The 16,242-nt window shown below is 33.0% G+C and overlaps 2 protein-coding genes and 1 long non-coding RNA gene across 5 annotated transcripts; 1 reads left to right on the top strand and 2 right to left on the bottom strand.

Moving 5' to 3' along the window:
• The first annotated feature begins 1,555 nt into the window (after positions 1–1,555).
• On the top strand, positions 1,556–6,079 carry LOC114401690 (switch-associated protein 70-like). Its single transcript, XM_028364268.1, has 10 exons — positions 1,556–1,689; positions 1,786–1,893; positions 2,156–2,217; positions 2,316–2,399; positions 2,521–2,552; positions 2,663–2,744; positions 3,338–3,566; positions 4,464–4,691; positions 4,862–5,154; positions 5,413–6,079. The coding sequence occupies exons 1-10, from the start codon at positions 1,678–1,680 to the stop codon at positions 5,753–5,755; spliced, it is 1,473 nt and encodes a 490-aa protein (XP_028220069.1). The 5' UTR covers positions 1,556–1,677; the 3' UTR covers positions 5,756–6,079.
• A 1,831-nt stretch (positions 6,080–7,910) lies between these two features.
• On the bottom strand, positions 7,911–11,257 carry LOC114401673 (transcription factor JUNGBRUNNEN 1-like). Of its 2 annotated transcripts, none has more exons than XM_028364258.1 (3): positions 10,987–11,257; positions 10,102–10,397; positions 7,911–8,552 (listed from the first exon to the last, which is right to left on the bottom strand). In XM_028364258.1, exons 1-3 carry the CDS (start codon positions 11,186–11,188, stop codon positions 8,091–8,093), a joined length of 960 nt encoding a protein of 319 aa, XP_028220059.1. In that variant the 5' UTR covers positions 11,189–11,257; the 3' UTR covers positions 7,911–8,090. The 2 variants fall into 2 exon arrangements, with proteins under 2 accessions (XP_028220059.1, XP_028220052.1); XM_028364251.1 differs by having other exon boundaries at positions 10,102–10,400; positions 10,987–11,256.
• A 1,539-nt stretch (positions 11,258–12,796) lies between these two features.
• On the bottom strand, positions 12,797–14,967 carry LOC114401663. Of its 2 annotated transcripts, none has more exons than XR_003664321.1 (3): positions 14,821–14,967; positions 14,049–14,120; positions 12,797–13,277 (listed from the first exon to the last, which is right to left on the bottom strand). It is a non-coding gene; the product is annotated as an uncharacterized LOC114401663 (long non-coding RNA). The 2 variants fall into 2 exon arrangements; XR_003664320.1 differs by having other exon boundaries at positions 12,798–13,303.
• Between the last annotated feature and the right edge of the window lie 1,275 nt (positions 14,968–16,242).

Raw genomic sequence — 16,242 nt, 5'->3', positions numbered from 1 at the left:
AGTCTTACGAAAGCAAAGTTAAGAACTTTCATTAATGATCAACTGTTGAATATAACAGGTAATTGATCTATACTTTCAAAACTTGAGAGACTAGGCTAATCAGTTGCCACCCTTGCAAGGGAATGAGCGACCACAATGTTATGGATCAAATAGTTTTAATTACAGGAGTATGTATCTACACTCTAGAATACTGGCACCAGGATCAGAAACATCTTGGGTCATACTATAGACCTGGGGAGTTTAAATCTCTTGATTAGTATTTGCAGAATTATGGTGACCTTTTGCTTGAGTCCAATCACACAAATACTGTTTAGCATTGAAAATTTGCTGGGAAGCTTTTGGACACTTGTTTTTCCAGATGAGCTCGTTCCTATATAGTCCTTTGTGTATTGAAAATTTCTTCAAATTAGTTCCTTAATGTTAAATTGTTAATAATGTTTTTTTAACTAAATTGATTGTTTATTCATTAAAAGGTGTATGCCCTATTTTTTTCCTTCTCTTTCTCTATTTCTGCACAAAACTATTTCGTGTCTTGTATTGGAGCATCATTTTCCTTCTCCTAAAATTTAATTTTACCAAAACCAAAATATGCTTTGGTTGGTGGGAAGTGAAGGGGATGATGGGTGGAAGCTCCATTCTTCAAATTCTCTGAAAGTGTTTCTAGGAGTTTTTCTTCAATAAAAGTGTTTTTAAGAATTATATTTAACGTCTTATTTGTTTTAATATATTATTTTGGTCTTTGTCTTAAAATTAATTTCAATAATTTTTCAGATTATTAATAATTAAAAATATCTCTATATCATAAAAGTAAATCATTTATTATAAATTTAAAATATACTTTATATGTTTAAAACTATTTATTAATTATGAATTTTAATTATAACATATAACATAACATAATTTATACATTTAAAAGCTATTATTTATTATAAACTAGTTGTATGAAATGGCATTTTTTCCACGCATGTTAAAATACTAGTTTATTGATAATATAAAAATCTTTATATTTTTTTTTATAAATAAAGTAGAATGCAAAAATGAGAACAATAAGTGTCAAGTGATGTAAAAATATGGATATTGTCACTATAAACTCTTACTTTAATTAACAGGGTAATTGAAAATGTTTAAAAACTTAAAGTTATGTTTTAATATAAAATTTTTGTTTAATTTTGATACACGGTTAGTTAAAGGCTTCTTACATTATAAACTTCTTTATTCCTTTTTTAGTTTTCCATTATAAACTTATTATAAATCATTTTAAGTAAAAATTTAAATTAATTATTATAAAAATCAACCAATTTAACTAATATACAACAAAATATGATGGGATATAAGTATAAGAAATCTTTACACTGTGGTAGCACTGTAATTAAATTCTTAAATGTATTTCATAATTCAAAATTAATTTTAATCCTCTTAAAAATTATTTTTAATCTTTATTAAAATTAATCCTAACCAACACAAAAGAAAAGTCAAGCTAACTGCACAACTGCAAGTCAGTATGCCAAATAACCTACCGGTCTTTCCCATTAAATAATTTAATTTTCTAAACATTTTTTTTTTCTTCTTTTCAATATTCTTCAAAAAAGTAAAAAACACTCGAAAACGCAAATCTGGGGGAATATCACCAAAAACCCTTCTTGTGTTTGAGCTTCCGACAAGTCTTGATCTACGCTCATGGCTTCTCCGGTAACTCATCAATCGCCACCTTCTCTCTCTCTTTCTCTCGTTATGTGTTTTTTGAGACGTTGTTAGTAACACTGAGCTGAATTTGCAATGACACAGCGAGCTGCAGAAAACACAGAGAATAGCTTGGAGAAGATCAAGCGCCAGCTCGCTTCCGCTTCCGGTAGAAACCTGTTGCAGGGACCGCTTCTCAAGAGATCTGAAACCGTAATTCACGCACTCCCCTTTATCTCAAATACCTATTTCCTATTTCTCACTTCAATTTCACTTTATTTTCGCCTTTACTCTCTTTACTTTTTCCGAATTTCCAATTGTTAATTTCATATTCGATGTTCTGATCGTCTTATAATTCAAATGCGTTCTGTTTTGTTGTGTGTTTTATAATCGTTTGAATAGCCAATTATTGATTGATGCTTTTAGAAAAAAAAAAAAAAACTAGTTCATGTAAGAGTCGCTTTTGTGTTCACAGCTGAGAAAATGGAACGAGCGTTGGGTGATCTTGGACCCGACAACGGGGAGAATGGAATACAAGTATGTGTATGCATATTGGTTTCTGTTTGTGTGGGGAAACGGAAAATCACTTTGATTACTGATCTTCTGTGTTGTTTTGAATGCTTTCCTTTCTTTAGGATAAGAAGAAACGAACCTTCTGTTAAAGGAACGATTATATTTGACGCCAATAGCACGATCACCATATCTCCTGTGAATTTCCAGTAAGAATGGTGTTTTTAACACAAGCCTATTTTGCCTAGTTTCCATATATGTTTTATGAAGTTTTGTTGGATGAATTTTTTATGCATGACATGGATGTTTATTTACTTCTGTGTATTACAGCGGGCTTCCAAAGTATGATGGGTGCTGCTTCTGTATCCTTTTTGTCATTTTTATCACATTTAGTACTTATGAATCATCAGTCATCAGTTGGTAGCAAATTGATGAAAATCACTCTGCTTGTTACCTTAATCGCCTTCTTTAGATATTGGGACACCACAGAAAAAGGATTACTTCCTCTGTGCCGAGACTCCTGGTGCAGCTAGAGCGTGGGTGTCAACGTTACAGTAAGTTTTATAATCCCACACCTCTTTCTCCCTTTCCCCTATGATCCAAGTTCCATGAAATATAATGTTATCCTTTTTTTTTATTTTATGTTGTTGAATGTATTAGTATGAATGTTATAATCCCTTTGTATTTCCAAAATGTATAGAGGTGTAGCTTGCAAATTAGATACTGCATGCTTGAGCCCAAATGTACTAATGCATTTGCTTTGAGTTTTATCATTTATTTTTTAGTTCCTTACAAAACTTTGTTTACTTTGTCATGTTTCAAATTATTAAGGATTCATAAGTCATGAGTCATGACTGCAGTCCTTCACAATTTTCTAACTCTTTTGAGCAGTGTGTTTTTATAATCATTGGTATAGACATTTTTGCTTGGAAAGGGAGACCCGCAGAATACTAATGCCATGTCATAGTTCAGCCTTTATATTTATGTTCCTTATCTTATTATTTATTATATTATTATTTATCTGGTGTTCTTGCTTTCTGCTACGCTGGATCAATTTGAATGATTGCCGGATCATTTCTATTTCTAATTTCCTATCTAATAGCTGTAATTATTTTGTTGTCTGATTTATTTTATCATCTGACATTAGTGCAACTCAGTTGGTTCTAAAAGCCCATAAAGAAGCTGTGAATTCCTTAAGTGGGAATGGCTCTACAAAATTAGGAACTGTTGCAACAGTTGTTGCTGCAGCCAATTCAACAGCCTTGGAATGTTCAAAAGAAATTGAAGCAGCAATGCAGATTTCTTTGCGAAATGCTCTGGGAATGATGAATAATAGGACTACTGATGGTCCTATGGATGATTTAACAATAATGAAGGTACAATCTAGTTCTGGTTCATTCTGTCTTGTGCTCAAATTTGTAGTTCAGCATTTGTGATGGTGCAGCAGAGAACTGCAGAGTTGTAGCTACTAATTTGTTTTGGTAGCCTTAATATACAAGGACTGATTTGGAAATCTTTTCTTTTTGTGCAAGGACTAGATTAAACATGTGTGTCATGTACAGTGATAAAAAGTTTAATTAATTTTTTTTAAAATAAGCTAAAACTCCGAGGAAATTTTTTTTAGTACTATCCTTAGAAGGTAAAAAGAAAAGTGATATCATAAAAGTGTTTTTTTTTTGGTCAAAGCTTAACCTAATGTACCCTTAACTAGATAGTTACTAGCTAGAACATTTTCATTTTTTTTTTTATGAATTTTGATTGTGTGATGCTATGAATTAATTGTCATACTTTTGTATATAATGCATTCAATACTGGTTGTGGCAAGATACGCAATATGGCTTAAATTGAATTATGATAAGGCTTCTCTGTACGCAATTGTCATGTATTAAACAAAGAAATACATCTTTCAATTTTGGGGTTAGGGGAGGTCTACCCATTTCATCACTGTTTACTTCGCTAACTGACATTTGCAGACTTATGATTTATGTTCACTTGCTTAGAAAAAGAAGGAAAAGGAACGAAAGCAAAAAAAAAAAAAGAAAAAGTAAATTGGGGGATATCACTTTTCTCTTATAGTATCTATTAAAGGGGGTAGGGGTGTAGTGGCCAAGATTTTGAAGAGGAAATGAGGATGGTGGATATAAATAGAGAAAGGATTTGTTTTTTAATTAGACAAGGAATGTTTTTATGTAGGTATTTATTGTTTTCTTGGGCCTTTATGGTTCTTTATAGCTTTGGATTTTCGGTTCTGAAGATGCTACTCCACTCTACAGGAAACACTAAGAGTGAAGGATGAGGAGCTACAGAATTTGTCTCGAGACCTTCGGGCACGTGATTCAACTATAAAAGATATAGCAGATAAACTCTCTGAGACTGCTGAAGCTGCTGAGGCTGCAGCATCTGCTGCTTATACTATGGATGAGCATCGGAGAATTGCTTGTGCAGAAATTGAGCGTTTGAATAAAGATTCTGAGAAGCAGCAAGAGCTGTTTACACAGAAGGTATGCCATTGTTCTGGTTCATTTGTAAATATTTTTTGGCTGATGGAAATTCATGTGATTGTCATTAAACTTCTTTCGACAATTGACCCTTAGCCATTACTATGTATTGGTGTTACTTGCAATGAAATTATCTTGAATGTTCATATTGTCTTAAATTGTTTTTTTTGTAGCTGAAGGAGTCTGAAGAAAAGATTGGGGGCTTAAGCAAAGAAAGAGAGCAATTAATCAGGCAGAGAGATGCTGCTATTCAGGAAGCAAATATGTGGCGTTCTGAACTGGCAAAAGCTAGAGAGCATGATGTGATCTTAGAAGCAGCTGTAGTAAGAGCAGAAGAAAAGGTTAGGGTTGCAGAAGCAAATGCTGAAACTAGGATAAGGGAGGCTGTTCAGAGAGAATCCGCAGCATTAAAAGAGAAGGAAGAGCTTCTTGCATATGTGAATGTACTAAAAGCCCAACTTCAAAGGTCTAGCGTCTTATTTTCTTTTTCCCTTGCTTTTTATTTTGTTAAATTAGATTTGTTGGCTACTTCTGTTTTCCCACCTAAACATAAAGATGGAAAAAATATATATCAATACCTAGTGAAACAGGGAAATGGAAGGAGACTTTTGATGGTTTATTTGTCTTTTTACCAGTTTATTGAGTTTGAATATGTATATCAGCTACGAAATGTGGAGCTTCATAAAACCAAAGTTGACATAGCAGATATTTTTCTTTTCAACAGGCAACACATTGATACAACTCAAGTTTTTGAGAAGACAGAGTCATGCTCAGATACAAAGCATGTTGACCCCACTGAAGAAAATGTTGATAAAGCATGCTTGAGTGTTTCTAGAGCCATCCCCGTCCCTGCAGAGAATGTAGTCCACATGGCAACGGATCAGGTGAACATTCAGCCAGTTGGAGACAACGAATGGAGTGATATTCAGGCTACGGAGGCACGGATAGCTGATGTAAGGGAAGTAGCACCTGAAACTGATGGAAGCAGCTTGGATATTCCAGTGGTTAACCAGCCGGGAACCAATCATCACCATGAACAAGGAGCTAACTCTTTCCATCAACCCTGATTCACAAGTACACGACATATAGCAAATTTCAACTTTAGGCAATGTAATCATCCATTTTGTTGGATGCGCGTGTAAACCTTATTGTTTTCATTTTATCATTGCCTTAACACGCTGTGTTATGACCTGCCCTGATAGTGAATACCTTTTTCTGATGTAAATGTAATGTAATACAACACGAGCTGACCGGTAAATCATATGTGATATGTAGCATTTGATCAACCAATAGAGCCCTTTTTTTTTTATCCACAATGAATTGAGGACCTTTAACAACAATTAAACTCAACCGAGCTTCTCGAGCCCCATGGGATGTAGTAGGGATTTGAATCCTGTATTCTCATTTGCGTATCTTGTATCTCCATTTTAGTTTCAAAAATGTTAAACTACCCTTAATGAGTTAGCATGATAGCATCTCTTTTTCTCAACTCTAACACCTCTCTCCTTCAAAAATAATTCAACTCATGATGCACCTCCCACCTGTGACAGCTTCTGCTTTCCCACGGTGGCTTCTCCTTGTCCCGTTCCACCTCCTTTTCTCAACACCTTCCTCACAATGCAATGACTTCATTTCTTTCGCCTTTTAGAATAAGTATTTCATAATAGTAAAAAATAACTTTAGAATTAGATATTTCATAATAGTAAAAAATAACTTTTGGAATAAATATTTTATAACAGTAAAAAATAATTTTTGAATTAGGTGTTCCATAACATTAAAAATAGCTTCTGAAATGTCTTTTTCATAATAGTAAATAATAAAGATTGAAAATAAAAAAAAAACATTTTATGTATTTCAGAAAGTCTATTTTGAAACTTTATCTATATTTCAGAATAATCATCCTATAAGGCTATTATATAGTTTTTGAAATCGGATTTCCAGAATAATGGTTGAAAATAAAAAAATAATCCGAAATTGTCGTTCGAGAAGACATGTTCTATACCACATTCTTACTTTCAAAGACGAGTGGAATAAAAGGATATTTTAGGATGTCGTGACTCATGACTCAAAGAAAGTGAAGTCGTGAGAAAAAAAAGTATATTAAGATTGGAGAAGGATAATTTGATATTTTCAAACAAAAATTGAAGGATACAAGATTACATATGAGAATGCAGAATTCAAATCCTCATGAAGTATCATAAATATTGAGAATTGACTAGTTGTAAAAAGTACTGTTTTGCGAATAACTTTGAAGTAGGACTTCAGTGCGTGACTTTCTTCAGGATCATGGCAATCTAAGTACCGGACTCTCCCTCTTTTCACCTCCTCCTCAAGTTGTGCCCTTTAATGGGATAACTATTGTATCGACAGCTATTCTGTGTTAAGGAAGTATTAACATGCATTGATGGGACAGCTAAGGGGGTGTTTGGTTTGGCTGTTTTCTATTTTCATTTTCACTGAAAACAGAAAACGGTGATGAAAATGTGTTTGGTTTGATTTCTGAAAACATTTTCAGTGAAAATGAAAACAGGAAATAACTAGAAAATGAAAACAATAAATTTTCGTTTTCAGTGTTTTCAGTTGAGTACAGAAACCTCATTTTGGTTAAAATGAAATTGTGGTGACAATGAATGTAGTTTTAAGCAAATCTAAAAATACAAAAAGACAATAAATCAATATATCATAAATTTTCAGTATTTTTATTTCATGAAAACAGAAAATAAGAAATCAAACCAAACATGTTTTCAGAATTCAAATTTTTTGAAAATGAAAACAGTTTTCAGAAAATGGAAACAGAAAATGAAAAATTACATTTTTTTTAATTAATTTGAGAGAAATAAAATAAAATGAAATTTTGTTTTATTCTGTCATTATATATCTAAAAAAGTTAAATTATACCCAATGAATTCTGTGACAAGTTTGTGTTATTTCAACCCAATTTTATGTTGTATATTATCTTAAAAAGTTCAAGTTTTTTTTTAACTAGTATTAATTATAAAATCTTTTGATTTATTCCCTTAATCAATTTTTTTTTACGGATAATCGAAATATTTAAAACATCACTTTATTAATATCTACTGTCAGTTGTTATTATGCACAACGGGTAAAGTTAATTAAATCAAATAATCAGTACTTTATTAATTATATTTGGACACACAAATAAAAAGGAGCAAGAATGGTCCGCTAATGAGATTGATGAAAAAAAAAATAGAGTATACCATGTGTATGACAAATATTATCAAAACTATAACTTATTCATACAACAATATATTTTGTCAAATGGAGCAAAGAAAAAATAATATATTTGGTCAAACTGTCTCGCATGCACCCAAGAAAAGAGTAGGGTGAGAGATATTGAAACTATGTTACTGTTATTAGTATAGTTTAAGCATCAAAATGCTCTTAAAATCTATTAAATTCTTTACAATGATCAGAAACCCTGGATGGATCAATATTAGCAAACTGAACCACAGACGTGAGATCATCCCAATTCTCATTAGCAAATTCCACATTATTCTGATGATGACGATTCCAAAAACTTGAGTAAGACAAGGATGTTGGAGCCTGAGCTACATTAATGCCTAATTGACCTAGAAATAAGTGGTTACGTTCAACGTCAACATGTCCATTAATAGCCGGTTTCCTTTCATTTTGTTGAATGAGTAATGGTGATAATGAGTTTGTGAAAGTCAAGTATGGCTTGCCGTTGTCAGATTCTAAGCTGCATGTTTTGGAAGTACTTGAAGAGTTTGTGGGGTAATTTGGCTTCGTCATTATTGGTGCTGCTGCTGAGTCTTTCAAATTTGGTGTGTACTTCTTGTAAGAGGGGAATCGTTTCAATATTCGGCATAGCGTCCACACTTCCTGCGAATCCCATAAATAAAAAGACAGAAAAAAAAAATTAAGACACCTCAAAACTTGCAAATAAAGGGACATAATGCTAGAGTTGACTTGGTCGGTCGCATTAAGTGAGTGCCACAAATTGAAATAAATGCAATTTATGTAACGCTGATATGAGAGCCACAAAATTCTCGAGGTGTATACAATTAATTAGTTGCGAGATTTCTTGTTTCGTAAACCATCGTTAATTAACTTAAGTACTGTTGGTAAGCAAGGCAAGGAAGCAAATTCCATTAATACAATGTTTGGTATAGTTGAGTGGGAAACCAATAATGTAAATTACTAATTTGATATGTAGTTCACTAGTTCATAATAAAGGTTTTTACACACGATTATTAATTTTTCTACAAAAAGTTGTTCTGATAATTACATTTTTTTTATTAATTTAAGTTATATGGTTAAATGGTAGTGTAACACTAACTTCACTGTTTTCTCCTTTCTTTAATTACTATTAAATCCCATTCGTTCAATTCCAAAGATCCTCACGAGCCAATGTCCTTAGAAAGGTGTCATCAAACACAAATTAGACTAGACTGAACATATTAAAACCAACCAACATATATGTTAATTGTATTTATTTAATTCTATAAATAAAAGTTCATGCATTTGATTTCTTCCAAAAAAAATTAACAATTAATAACTAACATTTATCAAACAAAAAAAATTCTATAAATGAAAGTTTAGCAATTTTAGCTTTATTAAAACTCCTTTATAATATATTATTAAAAAAAATATTTCAATACAAAAAATCATCTAATTGTTGTTGTAAGTACACAAGTTTAATTTTAATTTTTTTTTATAAAAATTATAATATTACAATTAAAAATATTTATACAATATTCGACATGGTTGCATTACATATACAGTTACAATACAACACAATTATTTATTTGAAAGTGTCTGTCATTCTTAGCTAAATTATTTCAGCCTAGATGAGTTAATGTGATTATTTAGTAAATAAATTGGTTCGTGTGTCTTAATCTATACTATGTAATTCTCCTTTTTGGGGTCTAATAAAAGTGCTTCTGACTTTAGAATAATTTATAAGTACAGTTGTTTGCTTGCGGTCTTCTCTTGAGTATGAACAAGATTTTAACCCCGAATCTTAGAAACTGGTGTGGTCGTTTGACTATGATATCTCAGATTTGTCTTTCCATGTGGTACGGTTCTAGATGGCTTATATACAGTAAAACAGTTTTATATTATTATTTCATTATAAATAATTATTTATACGATTTTTAATATAATTATTATAAAAGTTAACAAATTAATCATAAATAATAAATTATAATTAAATAATTATATAACATTATTTTTATACTATCAGTATATAATTATCTTTCCAAAAAAATAATAATTAAGACACTGTCTTGTAAACGGTTGAGTTATAAATTATTTTTATAATATTGTAAAAGTCATCCACCATATTTTTAATTGATTAACTGAATAAAATTTTTATACTAACAAGCATAGATATTAACAAAACAAGAAGTAACATATATAATTGACTTACAGCTTCTTGAGCATCATTAGCTTGTGGATTATTGCTAGTTTTTCCATTGGGTGGGAGGCGAAACTCGTGCATCATCCAATCAGTTTTGGTGCCTTTACCAGCACTTCCACGATAGTAGACCAATGATTTCTTTAGACCAATGCATTCGTGGGGTTCTTTAACACAGTATATAGGTTTATCAATCCCTGTGGCTTTCCAAAATCCAGAACCTGTCACTCTATTAGGCCTTATGCTGTTCCTGTATTTTCTCCCTCTTATGCAAAAGAAGTACCATTCCTTCTCCCCCACTGAACTCACTTCTTCATACATTAATTACCAGCATACAAAAAAGGACTTGAGATTAGAAATTGATCATGAGTTAATCCATACAATAAATCTATAAAATCATAAAATCAAAATGGTGTGGGCGTGTGGCTACTTGCACACCTAGCTAGCTAGCCTAGCTAGAATTGAAAATCACATTACATATCATGAGTATATACACCAAATCCCTATCTTCTTTTCAATTTATATTTTATCCAATTACACATTATTGAAGCTTGAGTTTCCACATCTTCACATGAAAACTTTGCAAAATGTTAAGTATCAATTAAACCATTTAATTACTCTTTTGTTATCCATTTAATAATTAAAATTGCTAATTAATTAAGTTTATATATTCTCCAACACAATATATGCTTTCTTTAACTAAGCTTAATTATCCTAGCTTGCTGTTTGGTTCAATTTATATATATCAAACACTCTAGTCCTTAATTATTGAAATATATATGAAGAAAAGAATCATAACAAAATTCATGAAATTTATCTGCTGCAGCAAAAACAAATTAAAAAGTAGTTTTCACTTTCAGTAATTATATATAGATTACAAGAGGAAGGTGATCTTACTTGGAAGATCCCATGGATCATATTTGTAGATGTCAATCTGTTTGATGAGTTCAATTCTCAGAGGCTTATTCTCCACCTTTCGTCTCAGATAAAACCCCACAAGCTCTTCATCTGTTGGATGGAATCTAAACCCAGGAAGCACATCTTCATCTTCTTTCTTGTCATCATCATCATCAGAGTTATGTAACTTGGCCACATCCATTATTAGTCTGTGTAAAACACTTCGAAAACTTTTGGGTACCTTCTTATAGCGTGTAAATTATTATTTTCCTCCTTTCCATGTATATATTTATATTAATTTCTGTGACCTAGCTCATTGTGTAAATTGAACATTCGCTGCCAGAGTCAAGTCAAATTAATATTTCCATTATGAAGTGTGTGTATATATATATATATATATATATATATATATATATATATGTAATATGTCTTAATTAAAAATAAAATTAAAGCTTACAAGTTTTTGACCTGATGATACATATCAATTTATTTAGGGGCCTCCAAAGGACAAAGATTAATTAATCGAGGAAGGTGAAATGCCAATGACAAGAATTTTGAATCGATGTTAGCTTTTTGGGCAACAATTAACGGAGTAAAAGTCTACCAGAGTGGGCACAACTTTGACTATTATATACATATATGGATTGGAATGGGACAGATATTTGCAATTATATAAGAAGGGAAAAGGTCAAAAGAGATTTCAAAGACATAATTTTTTAAGAGAATTTTCGAAAGCTAATTTTAACAAAAAAGATGATTCGCGCCTGGAATTAAGATCCACCAAAATCACTGTCTAGTACTCAATATCTTCAAAAAGTAATGACCCTCTCTAAATATGCATGATTTATGCCTTTCTAAAAGACAATTTCTCATAAATGTCATAAAATTCAATCCACGGCCCAGCAATTTGCAAAGGATGATGGCATTACTTTCATATTTTTCCTGAACCAATTAATTCTAATTTGAAGTATTATTCTTTTTATACATACGATAACAAGAAATTAGAAATATGCAAGCATGAATTTTCTTCGTCCCTTCTCGTTTTAAATGTTTGCTTTGATCCTCAATAATTCGTAGGTGACAATACATGAGGTCCCTCAAAACTTTTATCTGGAGTGACTCCTGGGTGATGTCACTTTTAATTTTAATTAGGTCTTTATACATATGTAATTGATCTGAAGAACCGAAGACAGTTGTTTCTGAAAAGTCGAAAACCTACAATAATATATATCCATCTTTCTAGTTCAGCGTAGAAGACTGGTAATGAAGAAAAAAATATCTTCCAGGTCAATACAAACGATTGTTCAAGTTCTGGAACAAACTATAAGCACAAGACAGGAATAGTAATAATAATTAAAGTCGGAAACTAAAAAGTAACCTGTGCATATGCATGGTTGGTTTGTAATTTTTTTTTTATATTCTCTGCTATTACCCCTAGAAGGAGTGGCCAATTTTGAAAATGTTTTATTGAAAATTAGGTGAAAAATTATTTTCGAGACAAAAGTGGATCAGAATTCTTGTTTTTATTTTTATCCATTGGATTTATATAAAAATGTATACCGCAACAATTTTAACTGCAAATCAAATATTCACTTTAATTTTTTTGGAATTTTGGCTTAACTCTAACTCATGACTTTATCATAGAATCACGCGCCTTCAGATTAACAATCTATCTTCTAGTTTCTGCAATTCATTGAGACGAGACTTAAAACCACTCTTATCTAATTCTTCAACATTTGAATTAATTAAAGCGAATTCAGTACACATATTAAATCTTTTTGTTCTCCTTTTTATCTTCTTTGGTTTAATAACAATATAATAACCTATTCGCTAAACTCCTTTATCACTAGGGTCCAATTTAGTGGCTTAGGCTCTTCCTTTTTATGTTATGTAGTAACGAAGATTGGGGTGTTACCTAGTAATCAAGAAATTTATCCTGGCAAGAATTGTTGTCTATTGTATGTATAGAATTTAATAATGTATCATATCATATGCAGGCAGATATCTTTGTGCTACTTGAAACAGAGTTTAAGTCATTAGTACAATCAAGGTCGTGATGCTTTCTTTGAAATAAACTCATCAGATTGAATGTTGAATTTCTTAATCAATTTCATCACATTAATTTTTCCAAGAGCTGGTTGTGTCACTATCTTTATCCGAGCAACATTTTCATTTTCTTCTTGTACAAATTTGTTGCACATAGCTTTGTGTTCATCCTTAAACTTCCAGAAGAGTTTACTCTTGGTTTTAAATTCCAGTCTTTCTTGCTTCATCATGATGAATGCTTGGAGCTATTGTTTTTTCCAAGAGCAAAAAGCTTAATATGAGAACAAAGAAAAATGTTACACAAATATCACTAAAGTTTTTTTATTGCTGTGCTCTACCAATAGAGCTAAACTGAACTAGAATATCTAAATTATAATTGCATCCTAATATTTAAAGCAAATTGATAAAATTCTTAAGTGGTCCAACTGCCGAAAGTTTGGTCCTCCTAGTCCTGAGTTTCCAACTTTTGGATAAATTGGCCTGCTTTGAACAGGAATAAAGAATCATCTAACTAAGTCTGGATGATGACCTCTCTCTGTGGTCGAATCCGATCTCTCTGTTAAGCTTTATCACTTTTAAATCTGCTAAACTATAGGATATTAACATATCTTAATTTAGTTAGTAATCAACATCCTATAAGCTATTATCTGTTGTCTCGTTTTTCATAATTAGACAATGACTTGACATCATAAATAAAGAAAGAAAAACTAGAGCCAAGATTTGAAAGAGTGATAGAACTGATCTTTGACATTTTGTGATGCAAATCAAATCATAAGCAAGGGGCACATGACATCAATAAGCAAACCTTACACCCATTAATTTAAGCAGCGTTGAAAAGAGCCCATACCAACTTTCATGATAACGCTACAATTTTGAAAAGCTTTTTATCATAATAGAGGCAGAGAGTCTCAACTCTTAAGTAATGTAACAGACTTATAATCTATAAGGTGTAACTTGATTACTAAAGTTTTGATGAAATTCAGCTGTGAAACACATAGAGGTACATATTCCCATACCGTTGAAACTTCTTCTGGCTTCTTATCTGATAGAATTGCACAAACAAGCGTACTCAAAGAATGGGAACCAGACTGAAATTATAGAAATATAAAATAAAAAAAAAATCATCACTTATTCTTTCTGTTCAACTAGACAAGTCCAAAGCAAGTATCAAAGTCAAAATAAACCAAGTTTTCCTACCATTTTATTAGACTCAACGTCAGAATTAAGAGCAAAAGTGAGACATTTATCATTGATCGATGAATTCCATCACAAGGAATTAGTAAAATGTCCTATTTTTCCTCCACGACTATAAGGAGCTAAAACATCTACTACTTTTATTCCTGTTTCAAAAATGGCTAATTTTGTATCTAATTGTATAAAGGCAGGCACATATCTATGAATGGGAGATGTTGGGCCAGTATCTACGGGACCTAAATTATCAATGGACTCTCCAAGCACGTTGAAAATTTGTCCTAGAATGGTTCTGAGTTTTTACTCATTGCAGAGACAGTGGATTTGAGATTTCTGCCAAATTTCTACGCACCATTTGCACCGGTCATTTTCCATTTACTATAGTATTTCAATGCCAAGATGCAATTGACAATCCTATATTCCTCCCTAAAATATAACCAATAATTTAGTAGAAAACCAAACAACATATTATTAAACTTTAGAGTTTACAATTAAGTGCTGACTACCGGGTGTTATTAACAATTGAATTCACCATGATACAAATTGGTAACTTAAATAAAAACAGTAACAAGTATCTAATGCTTTATTTATATTTACTTTGCTCCGGATCAGATGCCTCAAAGGAAGGAAGGAAGTCCAAATTCTTGGACAGGCGCACCAGGAAATTCCTCATATTTTCAAAATACTGATATGCCGTTAATGGTGACCCATCAGGGTTCAATGCAGAATCAACAGGACTCTCCACGACTGATACGAGTACAGAGGACACAGAGCTTGGGAAGGAAGACACGGAGGAAGAAGATGATCTGAGTAAGAGGGTAGAAGAGGATAGAGGGGTGCAAAGAGAAGGAAAGCCCAAAAGGAAGGTTACCAAGCCCAATTATCTAAAAGATTATGTTTAAGAGGGAAACAGAACAATATACTTCATCATACTCAGCCTTATGCCTAACAAATAGGAAAATTACGAATATATATACTCATTCAAAGGATAATGACAAGCAATTCTGTTATATGCATATTCTAGAATTATTCCAGAAAGACAGCTCAGCATAATTCTGTTACTAGACCATCTATATAATATCATGTAAATAAAGCATAAGGAATGAGAAGATATTTTCCCTTAATTACCTTCTTCTTTCTCATCTCTTCTGTGGAGGGTCTGGACCTCGAAATCCAGAGCTATCACTGGTGCTTTCATTGACCTTCCGCTTTCATGGCTGATTCCGGTACTGATCGAGTTGAGGCCGCCTTAGACCGCCTCACTTCCCGCATTGAGGACCTCTTGCAGCATGTGACTCCATCCGCTTCTCCCCCTTTTCCTCCTCGCAGTCTGATTCCTGCACACACACATCGAATGAAATTAGACGTTCCGAGATTCGATGGAACTGATCCTATGGGCTGGATTTTTAAAATTACACAATTCTTTGAGTATCACGGCACACCCGATTCTGATCGTATTACCATTGCTGCGTTTTATATGGAGGGAAGGGCCCTTGCTTGGTTCCAATGGATGTCAAGCAACGGCCAATTCACCTCTTGGCCCGTATTTCTACAGGCCTTACAGACCAGGTTTGCTCCGTCCAATTACGAGGATCCTTCAGGATCCCTATTCAAGCTCATTCAGAAGACCACAGTTGCAGAATACTTATCTGAGTTCGAGGAGCTCGCGAACAGGGTCGTCGGCCTCCCTGCTCCGTTCCTTTTAAGCTGCTTCGTTTCTGGCCTTGCGCCGGAGATTCGTCGCGAGGTGATGATCAACCAACCGCTTACGGTGGCCCAAGCGGCGGGTCTTGCGCGTCTCCACGAGGAGAAGTTGCGCGACCTCCGCTTCGATTTCCGCCAGCCCAACAGACCTCGCCCTCTTCAGCTACCCCCTGTAACCCCACCGCCGACTTCGCCGCTCCCAACCTACACACCTCCGCGCGCATCCACCCTTCCCCCTTTGCTTCCTCTGCCGTCACGTCCTAACCCGCCACCGCCACCGATGTTTCGTCGCCTGACCTCGGAGGAACTGGCGTC

This window comes from Glycine soja, chromosome 2, assembly GCF_004193775.1.
Source record: "Glycine soja cultivar W05 chromosome 2, ASM419377v2, whole genome shotgun sequence".
In the NCBI taxonomy this organism is placed as follows: Eukaryota; Viridiplantae; Streptophyta; class Magnoliopsida; order Fabales; family Fabaceae; genus Glycine; species Glycine soja.
This window is presented reverse-complemented; position numbering and strand designations above follow the sequence as displayed.